Source organism: Gracilinanus agilis, chromosome 2 (genome assembly GCF_016433145.1).
Source record: "Gracilinanus agilis isolate LMUSP501 chromosome 2, AgileGrace, whole genome shotgun sequence".
NCBI lineage: Eukaryota > Metazoa > Chordata > Mammalia > Didelphimorphia > Didelphidae > Gracilinanus > Gracilinanus agilis.
The window spans coordinates 546936748-546963401 of NC_058131.1; the positions used below are offsets into that span (position 1 = coordinate 546936748).

At 35.4% G+C, this 26654-nt stretch overlaps 1 protein-coding gene across 1 annotated transcript in view; it reads left to right on the forward strand.

Moving 5' to 3' along the window:
* The window catches only part of FBN1 (fibrillin 1), a 307141-nt gene that overhangs the window by 196701 nt on the left and 83786 nt on the right, over window positions 1-26654 (forward strand). The window contains exons 18-30 of the mRNA XM_044660055.1: window positions 5151-5276; window positions 7466-7585; window positions 7883-8020; window positions 9112-9162; window positions 11602-11727; window positions 15150-15380; window positions 17816-17941; window positions 18061-18189; window positions 18616-18741; window positions 18838-18963; window positions 20827-20949; window positions 24500-24625; window positions 25701-25826. Coding sequence (XP_044515990.1) covers window positions 5151-5276; window positions 7466-7585; window positions 7883-8020; window positions 9112-9162; window positions 11602-11727; window positions 15150-15380; window positions 17816-17941; window positions 18061-18189; window positions 18616-18741; window positions 18838-18963; window positions 20827-20949; window positions 24500-24625; window positions 25701-25826 — 1674 coding nt within the window. The remainder of the gene's footprint in view (window positions 1-5150; window positions 5277-7465; window positions 7586-7882; window positions 8021-9111; window positions 9163-11601; window positions 11728-15149; window positions 15381-17815; window positions 17942-18060; window positions 18190-18615; window positions 18742-18837; window positions 18964-20826; window positions 20950-24499; window positions 24626-25700; window positions 25827-26654) is intronic.

Consider the following 26654-nt stretch of genomic DNA (forward strand, 5'->3'; position numbering starts at 1 on the left):
TATTTTTTTTTTTTTTTAACCCTTACCTTCCATCTTAGAATCATTTCTGTATATTGGTTCTAAGGCTGAAGAGTGGTAAGGGTAGGCAATGGGGATTAAGTGACTTGCCCAGGGTCACATGTCTAGGAAGTGTCTGAGGCAAAATTTGAACCCAGGACCTCCCAACTTCCCCTAGCTGTCCCTGAGTGTTATACTTTTAAGGCTTCTTTTTAATGTATATTTAATCAAAATGTTGTGGGACAAAGAAAACTGACATTCTGAGGTATAAAATCACTTTGGTAAAGCAAATTCACAGAACAAAAGTCTAATTCAAGGAATTTGTAAATTATTAAGTAAAAAATTCAATCCACAGAACTGATGCACTTAACCAAGTATGAGGGTCCCTTATGCTGTCATATTACTTATATGCACCTTAACCTACTTAGTATGATAAAGTAAAATGCAGGCCATTGTTTTATTCTAACAGTCAACACTTTGCCAGGCTAAATGACACTTTCTTCAGTGGTTAGTCATTAATTTAGGTGGAAAACTGCACATTTGTAGTTTATTGAACCTTGTTGTTCATTTCATTGCTGGATAGCTCTTTCTTAGGAACATTGGAATTCCAAAAATTTTGATTTTTAGTCTTTGGCTTTCTAGGTTATTGCCAATGTAACTATTGCCAGATGGTGATGTTTGAAAAGATTCCAATAATTTCAGGGATGAAAATCAGAATGATAATTTTTAAGGTAAAAATGTTACAGAAATTAAAGCTAGTGAAAAACTTAGTTATTGCTGTCTCTTAATAATTACTATTCCTTAGTGGGAACAGTAAGGCAGGGTGATGTAGGCAGTTGTTGTTATCAGTTAATGGTAGAGAAATCTACTCATTATTTTTGTGATTTAAATAGTTTGAGTGGAGCACAGTATTAATATTTAATAAAAAAACAAAAATAACATCCAAAATAATTTCAGTGCTCAAAATATTATTCCATTTTTATAAGAAGAGATAATTAAAATAAAATATATCACAGGAATTCTGATTGATGTAAAACTTCCTGAGACTTACCTATCAGGTAAAGTGAAGGACATCTATAATATGAAAGATTTAATACTACAAATGAAAAATATTTAAAGTCTGGTACTAGGCATAGTCATTACAAAAGTGACCCTTTGGTTCACAAATGTTTTTCTAGTCAACCAGTGGCTGGAAATAAAAGAGAAAGGTAAAAGCCCTTGACTAAGAATTAGGGCATTTGTGTACTAATATACCTATGCATATCACCTCCTATTCCCATTCCATCCCCTGTCAGGCAGAAGATAGAAAGTCACAAAGAGAAGCCTTTATGAGTTCAGTAAATTTCAAAGAATGAGAATTACTAGAGAATATTGAAGAGAATTTGAAATAGTAACAGAGAAAGACTAGGAAGAAACAACAAATATTGCCAAGGATCATAGAAAAAATTATAGCATTTAGCTATAGTTTCTAATTCATCCAGTATCTAATTTATGCATATTAGAATTACTTTTTAAGAATGAAGCATAGTCATTGAAATGATGATGATAATAGGGATAGGTTACATTACTTCTCTGTGTAAAAGGAAATTCCATCTATTGCCTTTCCCAAAACCTCAGTATTCAAAAAATGTACTGTGATTTTAAATTCCATTTGATACCATTGCATATAAAACTCATATATGCTAATCACAAATGAAAACAGATCATTCATTTATGGAGTAACCATGTATTAAGCACCTACTCTGTGTAAAGCATGGCATTTAGATGCTGATGGTGATATAAAGATAAATAATACATGACCTCTGCTCTCAGAGACCTAACATTCTAGGAAGATGATCGATCAATGAACATTTATTAAACTTCAGTTACTTAACATATGCCATGCTAGAAACCCTGTGGAAACAAGACAAAAATAAAATCATGTACTGGAATAAATGGGATGCAATATCAATAAATGCTATACTGTTAGTCTAATACTCTAATTCCTTCATATGTTTCCCTTTTAGTTCTTCAACTCTGTGGGAACTCTTCCTGCTGTGCAATAGTTGCTCCATATATTTTCGCATCATTGATTATATGAAAATATTAGAAGTAGATTTCTAGATAACACAATACATATGTATTCATGTATATTTATCCACATATCCACATATCCATATTCTATTTATAATATTATACATGTCACAAGTATTAGACATTAATATAATTGAAGTTGCTCTAAGTTATCCTTTTCTGGATGATGCTATGCTATGTTGTGAACTAGATTTTTTGTGTTCACTTATCTTAGTTTTGATTTACATAAATCTCAATTTTCGTACAAATAAAATTTAATTTCAAGATAAAGGCCTAAATAATTTAGAAACTTAATTGCTAACATCTCCTTGCCCTAAAATGATCCACCATATTCTTCATTATTATTGTTATTGCACTGTTATACAATATTAATCCTTTTTATGGATCCTGGGCTAAAATTTCAAATCATATTGAATTTCCTAGCATTCTCTTTCAAGATCCTACACATTTCTGTTTGCCTATATACCTTCTCCTTTTCCTCTTTTCTATTTCTCTTCTATCTCCTTTCTTTTTTCCTTTCTAATTCCTTTCTTTCTTTTCCTTGCCATTAATTTTACCTCTTCTAAATCTCATTAGTTTTCTTTGGTTGTTCCTATTACTGTTATTTGAGATTTATTAAGCATCTAAAAGGGCTGCCTTTGGCCTTCTCAACATCCTGTTCACTTCTTGGTTTTTTCCTCTGGATTTTCCCACTGTTTACAACTACTTCTCAAACTTCTGTGGGCTCTTCTTACTGCTCATAAGATTCCCTTTCTCTCTCTATCTATCTCTCTAACTCTCTCTCTCATTCTTTTCTTTCTTGCTATGCAATTTGCCTAGATGCTATTTCAAGTCTATCTGTTTATTTACCCACTTCCATATTTTATCATAGCCACTTTCTCCAAGCATTTATGCTTCTCTTGACTGCACTTGTGAAAAAGTAAGTGTGTTCTAGTCATCTAGGTGGTATCTACCAATACCCAGTATAAACCTGTGGCTACTGAAATGGAAAGAAGAGGTTAAATTTGGGAAATTATATGAAGACGAAAGCTTTGAGGTACCAGACATTTAAAGCCATTCCTTGTGGTTCTTTTTTCCTTTGATAATTTCCAGGGCCACTTTTCTTAATGATTTTTTTCCATTTTCACTTTTCTCTTAATAAAGACCCTTTAGTTCAACCTATTAATTCAGTGGAAATTCTGACTTACTCACACAATAGCTTTATAGCACTGTTTAGACAAGTAGGCAGGTGCTATATGTACTTCCAAAGAGAAAGATTGAAATAAAGAAAAGAAGAAAGGATGTTTATTTAGGTGAAAATTAGAATGATTTTTTTGCTCTTCCTTATTTATCTCATTCACTTGCATATACATATATACTCATCACAGTTGATAAAAAAAAAGCTTGTCCCTTCCAAATTATTGTGAAAGTCCAAGTGTAACATTTGCTTGGGTTTCAGAATTAATTACTTGGTGTCTAAGAGGGAAGGAGGCTGAAAAGAGAACTGGTGAGCTACAGAATTAGGCATATTTCCACTCTTCTGCTACATATTTTTCTCTCTACTTGCTGCTAATCTAAGTTCTGGCTTTTCTTTTCCTCTTCTTTGTATAATGTATTTACTTTCCAGAATAAAACTTCTATACCCTCTTCCTCCTTTGAACTTAAGAACAACTTTTTAGGGTGCAACCTTTATCCTGGGGCAGCCTTAATTTGAATACATGTGGTATTTTCAAACTAGACTCAACTGAAAACATGTTTTACTATTTCATCTTTCTAGAAGGGCCTCTCTTGGTTGGCAGGCTCCAAAAATCATTATTTATTTGGGCAGTGCACAAAGACACAGGGATGTTTCAGCTTCATCCAAAAATCACCCCTTGGAAAGCCGAAGGGGGAGTCTGGGAGCCAGTGGGAATTCTTACTTCAATGAGAGTTTTGCTTTAGTAAACACTACAAAATTGGATCCATTATTATCAGGTCAGGGTTTGATTGTGGTAAGTGGGAAAGAAGTTGTGAACCAAAGGTCTGCTCCAGTCATTTCCCACACATGGCTCCCAGTGACTAGCTATTTTTTATCTTAACAGCAAATTCCACTATTCAAGTTTCCAAATGCCTCTGACGTCAGCGAGAGTTAAGAACTGCAGTTTTGACCCTTTCAGATTGCATTTACACATCTCAAATCATTTTGTTAGGATTTTCCATACATGATTTTCTCATACCCTAAAATTTTATACTTGACTTTCTGATATTTTAAAGGCTTATAAGTTCAGGTTAATGGAGTTACATGACATAAAACTATAGTAAAGAAGATCAAAGAATTGATTCAAATGTGTTTATAGCCCCTTCTGCCCACAAAGTGCCAGAGAGCTAAGTATATAAACCTTTTATTTTAAGGGAGAATTGGCTTTTTAAAATATCAGCTAATCAGCTAACTAGAATTTCTAAGTGAACTAATCACCTGCTTCAAATAAATATGGCATTTTGAGCACATTGGGAAACATTTAGTTTAGTAGTGATGCAAATAGATTTAATGATACCTAAGATGAGAACTGTCCTAACTATTATTATCCAGTTACATAGATAATTGAACATAAACAAAGCAGTGGTTTTGACCTAAAATGATTTGAGTTGTCTATCCAAACTGTCCTAGAAAATTACCAGTTCTTCCAATCCTTTATGTTATATAGTCCTGAGGTAAGAATTTCAATTATCCTGAGGCTGTAAAATAATATTAAGAACCCAACTTTCCCATTGGGGGTAGGAAGGAGAAAAAGAAAAAAACCTGAAGTCATTAGGAATCTTCCTAGACTTTCTGGCAAATTTAAAAGCTATCTAACATGATGGTTATTTCCATAAAATCCAAATATATTCACTGACAATCAGAGTAGGGGGTTGAGTGCTACCTATCTGATGGTTTAGGGCATTGTAGCAAGCCAATTTTAAACTGGTCAAGTGTACTCACATTTACAAAATTAAGTTATTCAAGGTAAAATTGTATTTTTTTATTTGTTTACTTAACCCATAGAATTAAGAATTTAAAGTTTAATTTAAAAGAAACTGTGTGAAATGAGACTTTTTAATTCTGATATCTATCTCAATTACAGATATTAATGAATGTGCATTAAACACCTTGCTTTGTGACAATGGACAATGCAGAAACACTCCTGGGAGTTTCACCTGTACCTGTCCCAAGGGATTTGTATACAAACCTGACCTAAAAACTTGTGAAGGTAAATGTTTTTATGCTATTTGTGTGACCAATTTTAAGAGAAAAAAATTATAATAAGCTAGTTTCTGCAGATCTTTTCTAGTTATCTAAATATAGTCAAAGATCATTATGATTCTCTTCTTAGCATTTAGTGTTGAAAGGAAACTTTTAGAAATTATCTTGTCCAACCTGTTGGTTTTTTTCATGTGGAAATGGAGACCCAGAGAAATTAAGCAAATTACTGCAAGTCATAAAATTTGCGCGTGGTAAGCTTGGTTTCTGTATACAGCTTTGCTAAATTCAAGGTCTGTGGTAGTAGTAGGAGAGAGATTCTGATGTATAGAGGCAAGAAAGTTGTGTTTGAAGTCAGGAAATCTTGTTTCAAATCAATGAACGAACACTTCTTAAACTCTGTGACTGAGCAAATCACTTACCCTAACTGAAACATGGATCCACTTAGACACACACTCGAGTATCATACTTCAGACTCAGGGGCTAGTCACTCATACTGCTTTCTCTGGCACGCATATCTTGCTGAGACCATTGGTGCTTCATGTACATGCCAGTCAGATATCTCACTTTTCCCAGGCCTTTTCAATCAAATTCAGACATAAAATTTAAATATTGAGATTACTTGCCCTATCATCAGCACAAAACGTACATGGATTTTTTAAAAAACAGACCTCAACTGATAGTCTTCTGATGGCACTAATGAAGTTTATGTTTAAATAAGGAGAAGCAGAAATAACAAGGACTTTAATAGTTTACTTAATTGATTCTTTCAGTACCGTCATGTATAAATGTTAGCTTTTTTGCACTATTGGGACAGAAGTATCTGAATTGTTTGGAATTTTGTTAGTGTTCTGTGAAGATGAGCACTAAGACTCAGATCCATATAACCTTTCTAGTCACCTAGCTGGGCATGGGACACTTACCTTTGTTTTCTACTAGTTCTCTTTTTATTTACTAAAGGCAACCTTGGTTTCATTTCATGTAAACATTGCCCATGGCAAAATGGAGAATTGCACAAGATTTTATTTTTAATAATGTATAACTAATACTTCAATTGTCATCTCAAACATGTTAAAGGAAAATTCTGAAATGAAAATTAAATTAATTGATTAACTTTTAAAAACATTTCTGTATGGGATTCAAGACTCCTCCACTCACTATGAACAGAATTGTTTCCTGGGATTCACAAATGGTGTCCCAAAACATAGCTCAGACTGTCCTAAGATTCACACACGAACATCCCCTTTGAGTCATTCTTGCTTTGTTAACATTACCCCAATCTATAATGTCACAAATCATCCCTTCTTATGCTTCCCTCTAGCCACTCAAACCAAACACCTTGGGTTGACATAAACTTTTTATTTAACTACAAAATTAAGTGAACCACCAGTTACTACCTGATGTCCTAGCACTTTATTGGCAAACCTATGGCACGTATGCCAGAGGGGACTGTTCCCTTCTCCCTCTCCACACATACCTGAAGACATTCCTCACGTGACCCACCTCTCTGCCTAGCAACCCAGTGGGAATGCTTCCTCTCTTTCCTATCTGGGATAAGGGGGTGGCTCACATGCAGCATGAGGGTTGCCATTTGGGCTCTTGGTCCCTAAAAGGTTCGCCATCACTGTCCTAGCACAATAGGAGATGGTGCTAATTCACTACTACAGACAGCCACAGACTTTGCCCTCACTTTGTCTGCCTACTCTTTAAAATTCATCATTATATTGACTTTTACATTCTAAAATTATTCAACAACATTTAATAATTAAAAGTGGATAGTGATTAGGGAATTCCCAGAGGAGACACTGTTAACTAGTGCCAGTTGTCTCCTTTTCACCAGTTTGTGTGAGAGAGTTGTCCTATAGCACTGAGAAGGTAAATAATTTACCTAGAGTCACATAGCCAGTAGAAGCAGAACTTGCACACAGGTGTTCCTTATACCCAAACCAGCTCTTTACCTATTATGCCATGCTACCTCTCGATGAAAAGAAATGGAATATTTGTTCTGGCTTCAAGAATTGAAGTAAAAATTAGGAACTATGTTAAATAGGTGTGAACTCTCTGAATTAGACATTTCAGCTAACCTGGGAAAAGAATCATTTGAGCCACTTTTACTGAACACATAAGATAATAAAGTCAGTCATTCATACATGAAATTATACATGTAATATGCAATTACGTTATATGTTTTTATTTCAGATATTGATGAATGTGAATCAAGCCCTTGTGTTAATGGAGCATGCAAAAATACCCTGGGTTCTTTTGTTTGTGAATGTTCTCCTGAAAGTACTTTGGATGCAACAAAAACTATCTGCATAGGTATGTATTCATCTGATATTTCATTTATTTTTATTCTTTTATTAAGCCCTTTTTAGTGTCAGAGACACAAAAGAGGTCACTAAACATGCAGAAACTGAGATGTGTGATTATTATGGTAATGACCAGCTGGATTTCAAACTACTGTTAATGTGGTGGTAACTTTTATATAAACAGGAATAATATGTTAAATTACATTTTTCATACATGAACCAAACGAGGTAGCATGTTTTAAAGATACATGAACCAAACTAGTTAGCATGTTTTAAAGTGTCTAATTCCCTCCTCTTGTCTATTCAGAAACAATTAAAGGCACTTGTTGGCAGACTATTGTTGATGGAAGATGTGAAATTAATATCAATGGAGCCACATTGAAGTCACAGTGCTGTTCTTCACTGGGTGCTGCCTGGGGAAGCCCATGTACGCCTTGCAAAATAGGTAAGAGAGATTACTTATTTGTTCCCTGGCACCATTCTAGTTTCCTTAATTCATTGGCTACCAGGATAAACTCTTTTTGGAGAAAATTGTTTTCTCTTTTTGTTTCTGCCCTGTCCAAATTCATAAAAGCAAAATAGATGGGCAAGTAGACCTGAGCTATAGGCCAGATGTGTCTGCGTGGGTCAGTTTGAGCACATAGAAAAGGTAAATGGTCTCAAGTGCTTAAAAAATAATACATAGGTTGATTAGGAGCAAAAGCCTACTATGATAACATTATTTCAGGTTCTGATCTATACAAAGATTATTGACCCTATTATCAATGGGAAAGTTTTGTTACTGACTTTTTTTTTTCTTAACAGTGTTGAACATATAAGCTTATATTGGCAATCATGTAATTTATATTGATATTAGGAAAATAAATAATAAGGACTGTAATCTTGTGATTTACCTAAACTACACTTGTAATGCTGCCATGCCATTAATTTTGGCTGTGTACATTGAGAAAGAAATATGTCAATCTTTTTGAGCCCCTCCCTGGAAGCTATAGACAGATCTTAAAAAGCCCTAGAGTTCGGCAAGAAATAGAAGTAAGTGTACATAACTGCACTGCAGAAGGATTTTCAATGTTAACTAAAATTCTATTATTTGAAGAGCTGGGTTTGATAAATTTATTCATCATTTAGGTTTTTTGGTTTGTAAAGTTTTTGCCATGTAAATTTTGAAAACTGTGTGTTCATCAGTACTTAGCAAATTTTCCATGATGTATGTAGAGTAATCTCATAGTGTAGTTCATGTTTGAAGGTTGGTTGCTGTTGAGAAATCTGCAGCCATTTATTCTCTTAGACTTCACTTGATCGTGCTGTATTAAGGGTACCTTGGGGAATTGAGTGGGAGGCAAAGAGACTCATTTCATTATTATTCTTCCACGCCTATACAATCTCAGAAAATGCTTTTAAGTGATCTCAGACTTATTCATAGGAACAAAATCCAGTTCATGTTCCAGTTGCTTTTTCATGTTTCATACACTATGTCATAACCACAGAGACTGGAGTTCAATATTCCAAATTTGTATATTTATTTTTTTTTTACAGACCCAATATGTGCTAAGGGGTACTCGAGAATTAAAGGAACACAGTGTGAAGGTATTTATTGTTATTTATAAACTGTAAATTACTCTCCATGTGAAGAATGTTTGTGTTGACTGAATTGGTTAAGGTTGCCATGTAACTGTACAATGCAAAATATGCAGTGAAAGAAAGAACAATAAAAGGACAGATGTTGATTTCACAAGTCTTCATTCATTCAGCCGGCAGTTTTGCCAGTGTCAAAACACAGTGGCCAGAGAATGAAGAGACCTCAACGTGCATTAGCTCCAATCTTAGTTTACAGTGACTGCAGATTTCAAAACACTGAAGATGGGAACAAAAAGTAGTTTTTAAAAAGGGGTGGAGATCATTTTTTGTCCTTATTGTATTGTGTGGTCACACACAAAAGTACATTTAAGACCAAATAACATTACTCTTTTCCTCCTCCCCATAAGTCTAGGTGGGCTTCTTCTTCGGTCCTCTCTTCCACTCACACAAAATCCCAAATAGCCATAGGTCATCATGACTAACACAACCTGACATGACACAGCAGCTGAAGTATTTTAAAAACAACAATTAGTCCCATATGTGGGACGAAAAGAAGGGTTTTTTTGTTAAAATAAAGAGGAACACCACAACCCCCTCCCAAGCTCTTGCCTTCCAAATGATGACTGAATCCTTTGGCACTTCACTAATCCAGACCCACTGTACATAACTTAAATGACCTCAACAGAACATTTCAGTGCATATAAGTGCCCAGAAAAAATAAGGTGACCCTCTACCTATTCCTATTCACAAGGAAAATACAGGACAGTTTTCGGCACTCCTCTGTGGGAAAATTATTTTTTCCAAGACATCAGGTCTTCCTTATTTCTATAATCAGTATTTACATGATAATATTGACAAGGACCCCATGTGGTCACAGCTCAGGGTCTTTCAAAGAATATTCCTTTTTCAACCAAGATGCATGTTTCCCCCAAATAGATTACCTAGAGTTCTTCTACCCAAAAGGGGAGGAATAGTGAATTTGGGATAAAATAATTGAAGACAGACACTTGTTGATTTGCATTTCCCCTTCTTACCTGGAATCACTGAAGACTCTATAGAAATAATGACTTCACTGTCTTAATTAAGAGGCAGTCATACTTTTCCAAGTTATCTCTGAGAGTATGACTATATGATATGACTGTCCTGAAGGAGTAAGATAGTGAATGGAGAAGATACAGAATTAGGTAGAAGAGGAGAAACCTTAGCCTCACCTTCCAAATTTCAACACAGATAATTTTTCTTTATCTGGCTTGCTCCTCAAACTGGAAGTACAACAAAAGCAAATTTAATTTAATGTTTTGGAGCATGTTCCATTCTCTGTGTTCTCAGTATTTTGGCTGTGAAGTGCTATGACTGTATAATTAATCCAAGAGTTGAGTTCAGATAATAGTTTCTGAGAAGCAAGCGTTTCTTTTCTTTCTGGACCATTTAATTGACAGACATCTCCTATTCACCTTTCATACTTAGCATCTAGATACTGAGAATCAAAGAAATACCTTGAGATTCTTTGTCTTCTCTTAGAATATTCAAATTTAGGATAGGATATATCAGGATATATTTTGAATTACAATATTGCTTTCTGCCATCATTCTTGAAGATGGACTTTTAAGAATACATTAGAAACACTAGTTACTCCCTTTTACTCCTGTGTAGTTTGCACAGTATAATTTCCCTCTTTTTATACCTTCTCATGATTTGTGGAAAAGCGCACTGGATTAGAAATTGAGTGACCTGGACTCTGATACTATTTAACTTTGGGAAAGTAATTTAATTTCTACAAACCTTAGTTTTTCATCTTTGAATTAAAAAAAACATAATTCTTCCCTGTCTACCTATACCAATCCAATCATTTTTAAGCACCTAATATGAACACTGCATTAAGTAAGGTACTATAGGGAACAGGAATATCAAAAAATCCATAGTCCCTTTCCTCAAGGGGCTTAGAGTTTAAAGTACTTCAGTATTATTGTGAAGTTTGAAGGGAACCAGTTTCATGTAAGCACTTTGTAAGCTATGAAGCCCTCCACAAATAACTGGCCATTTAGCCTGTTGAGGACTTTCTGGTATTGGGCAATATGTGGCATGTTCCTATTTAGGATGGGCTTGCAAGGTTCTAATATCTATTCACGAGAATTATTGTTAACTCCTTTATCCCTAAACTGGGAATGACTTAACTGTCTCATTTTATGACAGCATTAGTAGCAGCTCTTGATTCAATATCATAAATGATTGATTATATAGGTGTGGTTTTTCTTTTTTGACAAATTAACTTTTGTGTAAGCTGGGAAAGAAAGTCACTAGAGAATGGAACCATAGGACAACCCAGTGTACTGATGCTAGAAAGGAATACCTTTTTAAAATAGAAATAAAAATACAATGTTATTTATACAGATACATGTAGCTGATGCTGTTCTGTTTTGTTTTGATTTGTTTCCCCCCCCACATCAGATATAAATGAGTGTATTGTATTTCCTGGAGTGTGCAAAAATGGCCTTTGTGTCAACACTATGGGATCATTTGTTTGCCAGTGCCCTAGTGGGATGACATTGGATCTCACTGGGAGAATCTGTCTTGGTATGTATTTATTTCTTCATTTCACACATCTATAACTCTTTTTCACAGATTGCAAAATTCCAGTGATTCCAAGTACTTTAAAGATAAATCTCACAAAGCCCAAGTAATTTACAGTCACCTTCTGATAATCTGAGCATATGTGGTTTTATTCCTAAATTCTATTCCTCACGATCAGACAAGATATCATCTTAGCTAATAGAGAGGTTAGTGCTTTTGCTTATGCAGAGAGGTTAGTCCTTATGCTTCTGCCTACTTTATAAGAAACCATAAGTCATTTGAAATTGTGACGATTTTTAATCTAGACAAAGCTTTTAAACCAACTCTAAGTATACCATAAAATGTAAATGGCAGAGGATTCTATGAACTTCACCTAATCTCATATTGGTTTTGGTGTGGCTTGCAGCTGCTAAAGATAGACCATTACTAGGAACAGTGATAGAAGCTTGGAGAGGAAATCCCTGTGGATACCATTAGTGGTGGTCTCTTGATCCCTGAATGGCCCCAACATTTCCAGGGTCCTTGTAGGAGCAGCTCTGGAGAAATTATAGAGAATTTATCACCGGTTCCTGGCTACTAGTCCTCTGTGACTCAGGAAATGTGTTTAGATCTATAGTGTATCTGAAACCATATTATAATGAACAGAATCATACAGGGATTCTGCTGTATTTAATTAAAGGATTTGGATCACTTAAAGAGCACCATGTGGTCTAGAGGATGGAATTTCAATAGCTGGAATCAAAAGTCTGAGGTTCCATTCATTGCTGAGGAAGGTCAGTTAATCCCATTCCAAACCCCAGTTTCTTAATCTATAATGAGCCCCAAGGCCTTAAATGGAAGGGGCTCTGATGTGTATTTTGTGATTTATTTTTAAATTCTCCTTTTTAGTGGTAAAAACCCAAGTAAAGAATTGCCAAGGGGGGGGGGTGTTCAGAAAGCTCTATTTATATTAGCTAGAATTCAGATATTTAGCTGAATGCAGTATACTAGTAGAGCCTAGCCTGGAAAAGGAAGGGAACATCACTGTGATACTTTTAATTTGTATATTTTAAAAATACATGAATTCATTTGATATTTGCCATGACCTTGTAAGCTGAGTGGAACAGGTATTACTGTTCCTGTTTCTTCCAGAGGAAGAAACTGTAGCTCATAAATTCAGTGTCTCACCTACAGTTACTCAACTGTTGAGTTGTGAAAGATGAACTCGAGCCCAGATCTTAATCCAGTATTCCTTCTCCTGGTCCACAGTTCCCCTTGAATTTGATTTCATGAATAGATAACATTTCTTCTTTATATTTAAAACCCTGCACAACCCGGCTCCCTCCAACCTTTCCTATCTCCTGACACATGATTTCCTTCCACACCTGGGATCCAGCCATCCTGGCTGTTCTGCTGGCCTGGAAATGTCTTCCTAACCTCCATCTCTGGTTGTTTTCACTCAGCTCAAATGCTACCTCTCCAGAAAGTCTCGCATGATTCCTTCTCCTGCTAGTGCACTCATTCCCACAGTTACCATTTATTCCTTTTGTATGTGTTCTGTATTTGTATGTGTTACTCCTCCATTAAAAGGGAAGCTCCTTGAAGACAGGGATAGTTTCACTTTTTTGCCTTTGTATCCCCATTACTTACCACAGTGCCTCAGACAGAGAAGGTTAATAAACTTAATAAGTGCTTACTAATTATATTCAGGAATTTGTGTGTGGGACGTGTGCCACTGTAAATGTGGAAAGAGGTGTGTGTGTGTGTGTGTGTGTGTGTGTGTGTGTGTGTGTGTTTAGGAGGGGAGAATATGAATCTTGTTAGCTTCTCATCTCTTCTTTCTGGGTATCCATGCTTTCAACCTTTCCATTGGTGGACTGAGTCATCATCTGTGTCTCTAGGTTCATCATAGACTTTGTTCTCAAGGACCATGAGAACATCCCATTATAATGGGAAGAGTCTTGGTCCTGTAGTCTGGAAGGTCTTGGCTCCAATTCTGTCTTAGAATTAACTAAGTGGCCACAGGCAAATCACCTAATCTCTCTGAGCCTCAGTTTCCTGATCTGTACAGTGAGGGCATTGAAATTGATGTCTTCAAAGACTCCTCCCACCTCTATATCTATGATCCCTTATAATTTATAACCTTTCCTTCCCAACCATTCCACTTCCCACCCTTGCCTAGCTTTGAGAGAAACTATCTCCCATTTTTTTTAGTCTTCCCCTCCTCTAAATACGTGTGCCTCCAGTCTCTGTGTTGAAAGTACTAGTGCTAGCTGGGGCTGACCTAGCATACATAGGTTTTTTTCATGCAGTAGATAAACATGTTTATAGAAAATAACAATATGTACATATGTAGGAGAACACTGAAATGAATTTTGTAAAGACAAGACAAAGTCCATTGAATAGTTAGAGGACAAAAGAGTTTTTTAAACTCTTCTGTTTGACAATACAAAGGTAAGACTTTTGGTTCAGAAAGGCAAGAGAACCTTCTTACATGAAGACTTCCATGAACAAAGCTGGCCTTTTACTGGCAGGAAGTTTCAATTCAAGTGAATGTGAATTTATTTATACCTACTGTATGCAAAGCACTGTGGTTTCTAAATGGCAGTGGCTTTGGGACAGATGAAAGATGAAATGACTGAGGAAACAAAGCTTCAAGCTTCTGAGCATTTCAATTTATTAACCAGTGCATGCCAATTTTTAATTAATTGGGATCAAACATCTTCCTCAGCTTAGGACTGAACCCTGAATACAGGGAGAAGATAGATTTTTTATGTGTTAAAAACCATGAATAAAATAAGGCCAATTAATTAAAAGGAAACAATACATTAGGCAATCTGACTTCCAATATTATTAATAAATTATTAATAAATATTAGGGACTTTGAAGTTCAGGAATGGGAGAGCAAATAGGTGTAGTCCCCTGAAATCAGAAAAAGAGGTGGCCCATTATCCCCAAGTATCTGAACAATCAAAGGAACCTGCAAACAATAGTTGATTGATCAGTTTGAGGTCAATTTTCAGATAAAACAGATGATTTGCTGGAGATGTACAATTGTGAGAAAATTTCTTACATCAACTTTTGGGTCTGACCGAGTTTCTGGTCAGCATAACCAAGGCTCTTAGTTAAGGGTCTCTAGAGAAGCCATAGGTAGAAGTGGTCCAGCTTCCCAGTCATGCAGGGCTAGCTTCAAATTACACAGTAAGGCTTCCTCATGATTCTCACAATTAAATAAAGCTTTCTCACAAGACAGAAATTAGACTAGACCCATAATTGCATCAAAAGGGAAACTAAGCTAACTCTGGAATTGAGTTACATGATGGAATCAGTGTGGTTCATTCAATTTCCACAATTAACCACTTGCTGTCCTAATCCCCTCAGTTTTCTCAGCTTTTAGCTTTGGAAATAATGTGGTGTTTTTCAATTTCCTTTCATTCACTTAACAGATATCCGCCTAGAAACTTGCTACCTGAGTCACGAAGATGAGGAATGCTCTTTGCCTATCGCTGGCCGCCACCGGATGGATGCATGCTGCTGTTCTGTTGGGGCAGCCTGGGGAAGCACAGAATGTGAGGAGTGCCCAGTGAGAAATACACCTGAGTATGATGCTCTTTGTCCTAGAGGGCCTGGATTTGCCACAAGAGGAGAGGTTATAAATGGAAAACCTTTCTTTAAAGGTATAGTATTCATAAAGGTTGATTTAACTCAATAGCTGTAGTAAGCCAGCCTACAGAAAGGAGATACTTGTTTATCCAACTTAACATCGCCCAGAGTATCCTTGCTGTATTCCATAACACATGATTTTGGATTGGCTATTCACTTTTATACAGAATATCTTTCATGTTTGACCTTTTAAAGCTATTTTTCATTATTATATCTAATAACTTGAATGAAATAGAAAATTGAAACTACTATGAAAATGCTACCTCATTTGTTCAATCAGTAAAGGGCCATGTATTTTTTGTTTGGAGCTAAGAACTAGTTTAAACTGGGCAAGAAGGGAGATTACTCTGATTAAAATTGTTCATTTTTTTTCCACTATATTCTTAATGATTCTCTTAAATGTCTTTTAAGTAAATTCAAAGGCACTTAAATCAGATAAATCATTCATTGCTTCCAGAGAACAAGTTGTTCTCAAGATTTAATATGATTCTCCCTCCTCCCCAATTCCCTTCCCTCCCATATAACCTGTTATAAAATCGCATAGTCAGAATTTAGAAAGATTTCTTAGCTTCCAGGTCCTTCTTTCAGCAATGCTTCTCATGGGAGTATGGTATTGCAGAAGAAATCTAAGTAACGTGTAGAGTATACATATCTTCTTTTCTTCATTTGAGCTAATTTGGTTAAATCTAGGGGAGGTGAGGAGGGAAGGGAATGGTATGAAATGAGCATCTATCTGACACTTATGTGTACCAGGCACTGTGCAAAGAACTTTATAAATATTATCTCATTTGATCCTCACAATCCTGCTAGGTTGATGCTGTTATTCCCATTTATAGTTGAGGAACTAAGACAGTAAATGTCTGAAGCTAGATTTGAACACAGGTCCTCCTGATTCCAGGTCCAGCACCCTATCCACTGCTCCATGTAGCTACGTAGGTGCCTTGTAAGACATTAATGGAACCTTGATAGAATCATAAATCTTGAGTATTTTTGTTAATTGTTGACATTTTAGATGGTACCTTATTTGTAAAGCTCCTTTTTTAAGAGCAAATAAAAATTCCCAAGGAAAAAAAGTATTAAAATGGCATTTTTATCCTAATATGTGTCCAATTGGTTGCCATATGTCAAGATTGTAATCTGCATATTTTGGACTGGACTATATGAGACAGCAGCTTAGAAGGCTTATTTAAATGTTCTATTGCATTTCCTTTTTTTTTAAACAGAGGAATTTTCTAAAATGTCAAGTTGAAAAGGGCTAAACATGAATATGAGTCATATTCCTCATGGACCATTAAACACTGTTTAAAATTACTATTGTCAAGTCTTTAATGTTCATTGTAAATGTTGTAAAATAGTCTTGTAAGTAAAGAGAACATTGGCCCAAATCTAATAATAATAAAAGAAATGTAATAGAAATAGATGCCTTCTACAATTGTTCAAAAAATTAACTTCACAAGTACAAGATGTGGAGGTACAAGATTAGGTAGTAGTTCATCTGATAAAAGATTTTGAGGTTTAGTGAACTGTAAGTTTAGTATTAGTTGATAGAATAATGTAGCAGTCAAAAAAAGTAACAGACTGTATTTAAAAGGGCCTAAGAAGTAGATATGACTCAGTGGTAAAGAGCACTGGGTTTGGAATCAGGAAGGGCCTGAGTTCAAATTCAGCCTCAGATACTCCCAAACTTTGTGGCCTTGGGCAAATCACTTCACCTCTGATTGCTTGACAAAAGGATCCCCTAGAGAAGGAAATGGCAAACCCCTCTAGTGTGTTTGCCAAGAAAACCTCATGGATAGCTGTGGTCCATGGGATCACTAAGAGTCAGACATGACTGAGTGACTGAACAACAACAAAAAAGGACATAAGTGCTCTAGACTAGTACACAGATTATCGTATTTAGTTCTGGAAGTTGTATTTATGGAAGGACATTGGAGAACATTGCAGAGGATGGCTAAAACAGCAGAGAGTGTTGAGAACATGCTATATGAGGATTAGTAGGAGAATCAGTGATGTTTTTATTTAAAGAAGAAAAGACTTAGGAGGGGACATATTAGCTAACTCTATGCAAGTGAAGAGCTACTAATGGGAAGGATTAGATTTATTCTGCATGACCCCAAAGGACAGAACTGGAAGCAAAGCATGGAAGTTTTGGAGACAGATTTAGGCTTAATTCAAAGAAAGTCTTCCTATCATACATACAGAGGTATCTCAGGCTGCGTTGGATTGCCTCAGGACCAACTGAACCACCTCTCATCAGAGGTCTTTAAAGAGTCATATGACCAGTGGTTGAAGGTGATTCTTATGGGGGGGACTCTTGTTTGTGACCAATCTAGGCTAGTCCTTTCTACACCAAAGTAAAGTATTCATTGATATCACAAAAAGCTTTCAACTTTGAACTCCCAATGAGTTACTTACTCAAATGTTTTTCCACACTTATTTTTTTCTAAAGATATAAATGAATGCAAGATGATCCCAAGTCTGTGTACCTATGGCAAGTGCAGAAATACCATCGGCAGCTTTAAATGTAGATGTGATAATGGCTTTGCCCTGGATTCTGAAGAAAGGAACTGTACAGGTTGGTAAATTAAAGTTCAACAAGGAGAAATGTTGTTTAAGACATTTTTATCTGTTTAAAGCTCTCCAAGGAATTGAATTTGCCCAGATATTTACTTGGTGCCCTTTGTATTTGCACAGATATTGATGAATGCCGGATATCTCCTGATCTGTGTGGCCAAGGCATCTGTGTGAATACCCCCGGGGACTTTAAATGCGAGTGCTTTGATGGATATGAAAGTGGATTTATGATGATGAAGAACTGCATGGGTATGTTCCTGACCATTTCCCACACAATACCCCTTAGTTGAGGCAAGCTGAAAGGCTCTCACCTGTTCTTGATCTCCAACATTTGCTCCAAAGCCATCCTATTTCTCTAATATTTGTTCTCAGCTTAGTTGTTGAAGTCAGGGTCTAGTAAAAGCAGGTGGCTTAGCCAGGTGTCCCCACCAAAGGAAGCTTAGCCAAATGTGCACACTGGGGCACAGGGAAACAAATAAAAAGAGAATAGCGGAGGAATTATGCTTATGTGGCTATGGTTGATGAAGCTGATAACACCAAGCTGAGAGGACAGTTCTGGGCATTGGTAGAAGGAGTTAAAAAAACTCAGCCAGTGGAAGTTCAAGCCCAGCTGAAGGAAGGGAAAAATAATAGGGAAATGAGAAGAAATGATGTCACGGTGTTTGCATTTTACAGATATCGATGAATGTCAGAGGGACCCTCTTCTTTGTCGAGGTGGCACCTGCCTGAATACGGAGGGAAGTTACCGTTGTGAGTGCCCTCCTGGACATCAGATGGCTCCCAATATCTCAGCCTGTATAGGTAAGGACCAGAGTCTCCCCTGCCGAGCTTGACCCATCTGTCTCTCCGAACCCAGAAGCATTAATTTTTATTCTCTTTTCTTCTTATTTTCAACAGACATCAATGAATGTGATCTAAGTGTTAACCTTTGCCGAAATGGCCGTTGTGTGAACCTGATTGGGAAATATCAGTGTGCTTGCAATCCAGGCTATCACTCCACACCCGATAAACTCTTCTGTGTTGGTAAGTTCTGAAACTTCTCCAAAAAACTCTCCCTTTTCCCAGCTCTATGGAAATAGACAGAATTCTGTTCCCTAAACCAACTTATTTGTCTTAAACTGATGTAAAAATTCTTAGTTCCTTTATCCTTCGCTAGTCCACAGTTTCTTCACCTATAAAATGAGGATGTCAAAGATTTTAGGTCTCCTTTGGCTCTAAATTCTCTGATCCCTTTACCAGTGAACCTATGATCCTCTGATATGTCCATTACCTGAATCTCTTCAAAGAATCATAAGTGTAACTAGTATAGAGGATAGAGGGTTGGCCTTGAAATAAGAAAGACTTGGGTTCAAGTCCTGCTCATGACCCATACTAGTTGTGACCCTGGGCCAACTCTGAGTTTAAAAGTTGCAGAAAAGGCACTTATCTCCTTTGGTGGAGGAAGATCCTTGCTGGATCCTTACCACAAGTTTGGCAATGCTTGGTTTAAAAATAAAAGGTGAGGGGGCAGTTGGGTAGCTCAGTGGATTGAGAGTCAGGCCTAGAGATGGGAGTCCTAGGTTCAAATCCAACCTCAGACACTTCCCAGCTGTGTGACTCTGGGCAAGTGACTTGACCCCCATTCCCCACCCTTACCACTCTTCCACCTAGGAGCCAATACACAGAAGTTAAGGGTTTAAAAAAATAAAATAAAATAAAAATAAATGGTGAAGTCTGTAGAATGTTTCCACTTCCATTAAGGGCAATTTGGGCCATGCAAGTTTGAACAATGCATGGCAGTTTATACATTATTTTATGTACATATGTTAAATGAAAACAGCAAGCAATTTTTTAACATCTGTTCTGTCCCTGGCATTGTTCTAGACTAGTGATAAAAAAAAGAAGCAAAAAATGCAGTTTTTGTCCTCTTAGAAGTTATGTTCTAGAGTAATAACTCTTCAAGTATGGTCTACAAGGTCAAAATTATTTTCATAATAATAGATGTTTTCATTTATAACATGGTAAATATCAGTAGTTGTAACTTATATAAACAAAAGGTCTTTGGGTAGTTCTCAATAATTTTGCAGAGTTCTTATGACCAAGAAGTTGCAGAATCTTTTTTAATTAAACAGCTAACTAAAATGTTGGAACATTTTATTAGGGCTTAGCAAACCTTGCTGTAATCTAATATTTATTCATCATAAAACTATGTATAAGTCATTTCAACTTTATGAGCCTCAGTTTCCTCATATATAAAATAATAATAATAATTATAATTATAATATCTTCCCTGGCAACCTCAGAGGTTTTTTTTAAGGATCAGATAAGTTAATATATGGGAAAATGTTATAGTGCTTTCTATTATTAATACTAGGATATGATGATTTTGAATATGGAATGAGTTGCAGTCATGATAGTTTCTTTGAGAACTCCTCATTGAATTAAGTGATCCTGGGAAGACTTGTAAAGACAGCACCATTGTTTTAACAAATGAACCCCCAAATCAAAGTGAACCTTGGAGGATACTGCCAACTTTTGCCTGGTTTGGGTTAGAAACCAAGCAGAACTGCCAAGTCTCACATGGTTTCCACCCGAAACCATAATTCAGCCCAAATTCTTCTGAAACATGGTCCAGGCCAACTAAGAACTCAGCCCAGGTTCTTGTAAAGGTTTGTAGACCTCAGCCAACCCCTCCATGGATCTGGACTGAATTCCAGGTTTGTAATTGAATCTGTTTCAAGGATCATTTTATCCAACTGCCCATTGCTATAATTGAGAATTACTTCCAATGATCCTAAATTATATTCTCAGTTGATACATATTGTCCATCTTTGCAAATCTTAAAGAAGGCCCATAATGGTTAAGCAGAAAAAAAATGTAACATTGCGCTTTTCCCCTTTTTTCCAGATATTGATGAATGTAGCATAATGAATGGGGGTTGTGACACCTTCTGCACCAATTCCGAAGGCAGCTATGAATGCAGCTGTCGACAGGGATTCGCACTCATGCCAGATCAGAGATCATGCACTGGTAAAATTCCTTTTAACATTGTATCAAAAGAGGTTTACAATACAAATATAGGGTTAAAATGGATAAACAAAATTTACTAAAGTTAATATATCTTGTTTCAGGCTCCCATAAATCACATCTAAGAAAAAGGAAATGCATTAATGTTAAGAGTGATATGTACTGTTTGGCTAGTTTCTTTAGATAAAGAATAGGATGTCACAGAAAAAGAACTATCTTTGGAGGTAACAGAGAATTTGGGAGTACTAATGTAGAGCCAGATAAAACTCCTTAAGAACCTAATTGAATTAAAATTTGGGCAAGTCACTTCCCCTTTCTGGACCTCAATTTCTTCATCTGTAAAATAAAGCGATTGGACCAGGTAGTCTTTAGGGTTCCTTCTAGCTCTAAGTCTATGATTTCTTGACGTATTTTCAAATTGATGAGGTCTTCTTATGATTCCAAGCATAATAAACATTTTAGTTGAACAGATAATTATTTTAAAAAAAGATTTACTTTATTTTCTATAATATGTCCATCACTTACTGTTACATTATTTCAGAAAGTATTGTAGTAAATCCATGTTGCATTAAATGGGACCCCTTTTAAATAACCCATAGAGTTGGCCTCAGGATCAAAGCACCATATTTCACAAAATAAGATGAAAATATGCATTTGGCAAGTTGGGGAGATATCATTTATATGCTTTGGCATTCTGAAGCATTCTAAAGTTCAAAATACCTTTTCAAGTTTTAGATAAGTGCTCTTCAGAGCACCAAAGAACCCTCCAACCATGAGATTTTAATTAACAAACAAACAACAAAAGTATATTCAATGGTGATTCAATATAAATGTCCATGTCTGCATACCACCAAGCTGTCTAGATGAAAAGCGAAATACTCACTGTTTTATATGTTGCTTTTTCTACACATTCTACAATGTTGGGCTGTTTTTCATCTGTGTAGTTTGCCTAATTTGAAATACCCAATTACAGAGGAGCAGTTACATTTTTTACTTTTCCCAGACATCTGTGTTGTACAAAAACAACCAATTCCTACATCAAAACCATCCCTAAATCCCTACTCTGCCACATCTTGATAGAAAGGCTCTCAAAAGCGCTGCCAGCTCTGGCTATTCTTATCAAGCTGAAGAGAATGAGTACAGGTCCACTTCCTGGCCACCTGTTTGTCCCATAAGGCCCAGTTTCACTAAGTTTGGAGAAACTCATCACCAGAAGGTTGGCCAATGGATTATGAATTGGTTTTGGCCATAGCAACTCATTAAATTGTCTAATGATGTGTGGAAGAGTTGTGATCTGTGTTGGTGGAATTAAATCATGGGTTATTTGAAGTATTTATGTAATTACATCTAAACAAGATAAAATATGCTTAGATGTTATAAACTCTGTAAGTCTTCATTTTCTCTTCAGCTATTAGGCATCCTAACCCTTTGAGTTTTCCAAGAGTAGCCAGGTGTTTAATGTCATTATTTAATCATTTATACCTTTTTTGCATATTTAAAAATATGCAAGTTGGAAATGCCATTGCAGAGTCTGACAAAACTCCTTTGCAGCCAAATGTTTCTTTCAAATGCTTGCAATTTATATTTAACTTAATAATAGTTGTATATTTGAAATTTTCCTGGAATAGTTGAGGTGCAAAGAAGAAAGCATCGAGGTAAAATAAGCTTATTGCTCTACATATAATTGTCACACAGGATGAATAACTTTGAATGGCCATTCAGAAAACTCTCCAGTGAGCTATGACTTTTAATTTGTTCTTGAAATATTTTCAGATGTGTTATTTGTAGTAGGAAAGTTGTTTGGGAGGAATTCTATTTCCTTTAATGTTAAGGATCCATAAGCTCTATAAATATTGGTATTAGGGAATTAACTAATAGAATAGAAAAACTGATATCTTCAATGACTGTGGCCAAAGGACATTTGCTTCCAGTGCATATCCCAAACTAACAGTACATTGTTTGTTGAAAATCATTGATTGCAGATGTACTTAAAATAAACTTAAAATAAGAAATTGGCTTAGCCATTTAAAAAATCTTGGGTGGATTTTGACTCAGAAGAGAGATAAATTTACAAAAGCTTATTGTAATATTTCCTCATCTCATAGCCATGGTTTGGCCTTTAAAACCTCAATAAGAGACATAGACTGACGGGAGTAAAAATCTGGAGTTGAAAGTAATTATACTCTTAAACTATTCATTTCATTGTAAGAACAGGGATGCGAGAAAGAGTGAATCTTAGTTGTTCTTAAGGAGAACCTGAAATCATTTGGTTTATAAGCTATTAGCACATAGATCTTGAAAGTATAATCAATATATAGAAAAGAATTAGTATATAGTTTGGATATTTGTAGCTACCAGAAAGTTCATTGGTATACTCCATCCTCAGCCTTTCCTTATAGCCAAAAAATTTAACACATTTTGAACAAACATCTGAGCAAATGCCAAACTTAATTCTCTTGGTCTTGTAGGAATAAATATACAGTCTATGTCTGGGTTTCCACTAAAAGCATTTTCATAGTGGTGTAGGAACTTGCAGAATTTGTACTCCACTGGCATTGCCTTAGAGAAATCATGGTTACCTCCCTACCATGATGAAGAAACTTAGTCAAGGAAAGAGGATGATTCATAGAGCTTTTTAAAGGAACAAAGAGATAAAATTTTTTGCTCATTGTAATATAACAAAATTAATGCTCTGACATGAAAAAAATTTTTTTTGCCCAGACCACTTAACTTACTTTGGATTGAGCTTTATTTGTACCTGAAATATTTTGGTAGACTACAAACTCAATAGGAGTCAATTGCAGCCCCTTTTGTTCCCCTGCCCCCAAAAAACTAATATGATCTTGGGCTGCATCAAGAGAGACATGGATTCCAAGAATAAGGAAATGATATTCTGCTGTACTCTGCCTTATTCACACTTCAGCTTAAAATAGTGTGTTTAGTTCTGAGCACAACATTTGTGGAGGAAAGCTGATAAGTTAGAAAGTGTATGAAGAAGGATAACTAGGATAGTAAAGCTCCATAATTTTCATGATAGATAGTTGAAGGAACTGAGGACCTTTAGGCTGAAGAAGAAAATCCTTTGAGTGGGACAGGGGTAAGGAATGATGACCTAGCTTAAAGTACTTAAAGGGCTGGTAAATACAAGATAAATTAGACTTACTTTGCTTCTTTCAGAGGACAAAACTAGGAGAAATATCTAGAAATTATAAAAAAGAAAAATTTAAATTTGATATGGGGAAAGACTTCCTTCCTAACTAACAATTTAGAGCTTTCCAAAAGCAGAATGGGCTACTTTGTCAGGCTTTGAATTTGTGCTCACAGGAGGTCTTCAAGCAAAGTCTGGATTATATTTTGTTATATGATTTTTGTAAAAAGGATTCTTTTTCAGATATATTTCATACTAGACAGCCATTGAAGTCCTTTCCAAATCAGCAATTCTAGGATTTGTTTTTATGATGGAAGACAAAGATCTTGGATTTTTTATGATTTTTCTATCTCATACCAAAACATACATACACAATTCAGTTTTGTGTGTTTTCTTCCTTTGTAGACATTGATGAGTGTGAAGATAACCCCAATATTTGTGACGGAGGTCAGTGTACCAACATACCTGGAGAGTATAGATGTCTCTGCTTTGATGGGTTTATGGCATCTGAGGACATGAAAACCTGTGTCGGTAAGTCAGAAGGAACAATGTTTTTTAATTTAGCTAAGCAAAGAAGGTGGATAATAGATCCATAACAAGTTTTCAAGAGGAAAATAAACAATATTTAAAGAATATTTCATATTTTTGAAATTGATGTCATAATGGACAAGTACTGTTTTCTTCATGTTCCTGTCAGTTACAGAATTCAGAACTTGATGGAATTATATGTAGTTTGATGTAGTATTCTGACTTCCCTTTTATTTTTATGTTATTTTTGTCACCTTAACCCTTTGCATTATGGCTTAAGTTAAAGCTTTTAAATGCTTGGTCTGTGCCAAGCACAACCAAATTGTTTTGTCTGGGAGAGAGATAATGTAAACTTAGATGATCTAAACTTGTGCTGTTGATAAGCATACTATTTTTTAAAACTGTCTACAGAATAGTTGTTTAAGGAAAAGCTATTTAAACTGTTTAAGAAAACAGAGTTTTACCCTCTTAACAGAATAGTTGACTTCTTAATAGAAACTTTACAAATTAAAATATAATAACAAAAAGAAAAATATAATCAATATGAGAAAGAAATATAAAAAATATCCTTTGGCCAGATGCCATAACTGAGCTGGGTAAACAGAGTTCAATGAAGAAATATCATTGAGAGCTACTAATTCAGTGCTGTATGAATAAAAACAAGTGACCATGTGAATTTTTCACCATTGCATCAATCAAGTGACAATTAGGGTTAGGGAAATTTAAAATAATCTTCCAGATAGTCAATTGTCCAGGCCTAGTATTATACACTATATTAGGTCTGAAGCAAAGAACAGTAATTATGTCATTTTTATATTTTTATGTTACTGACAATTTGTCAAATTGATGTACATTTCTGTAAGAATGATATGTAGGAAGCTTGTAATTAATATCAAGTAGTGCCATAAAATTTAATAATATCCAATTTTTGGTGAAAAATATTTAGATATTTAGATATTAGCTATTTAGATATTTTTTGTTTAAGGTATGTTTATCACTGGGTTTATCTCAGGGAAAATATACTCAACAATATCATGTAATATTTTAAAATGAATATTAATATTAAAATGTTTTCCAGATGTTAATGAATGTGACCTTAATCCAAACATTTGTCTGAGTGGCACCTGTGAGAACACAAAAGGCTCATTCATCTGCCATTGTGACATGGGATATTCTGGCAAAAAAGGAACAACTGGCTGTACAGGTATGTTTTAAAATGTGAATAATAATAACTGAGATGGCATCTTTTGTTAGTATGTTTGTGATACATCCTGAATTTAAATTCTGTTCAATAAACATTTATTAAACACCTGCCTTTTTTTAAAGAACTTTGTTAGGTTCTGAGTGGAAAAATTACAAAAATGAAGCTATCCTTGACCTGCTAGAGGGTCCCATTTTACTTTAACATCTATTAAAGTATAAATTAAACCATCTTGAATTATTATAAACCTTAATATAGCTTCCGCAAATTTAGAATTTGGAATTGTTTTGGATAGGAGGTAGGGCTGAAGTTTTCCAGCTTAGTCACTTTAAAAAGGTACATTTAAAACAAACAAAAGGCAGAAATGAGTCTGCATTGCAGAGGATTTGTTGTTCGGCCATCTGGCAGCAACATATGTTAAAAGCCATTTAGAAATATTTATTTGCAAACATTTAGTTTGTTTACAGACTACCAGTTCTTTTACCTCTTTATAATAACAATAGCTCACATTTATATGGTACTTTTATGTTTAAGCAAAGGCTTTCATCACAGTCCTGTAAAGTAGGTCATAAAGTATTGTTGTACCCATTATACAGTGAATGGGAAAACTGAGGCTCAACAGAAGAAAAGTGGCTTGCTAAAAGTCATGCAGATAGTTATTAAGTGTCTGAACTGGAATATATCTTGAGCCTATGTCTAACACTCTTTCTACATTCCATGTCACCTTTCATTAAAGCTGTTTCTGAAGATCCCTATTTTCAACAGCTATTTAGCTTCATTTAAGTTATGTAGCTTAAAGTAACAAATGTGTCATTTAAAAAAAAAAACACA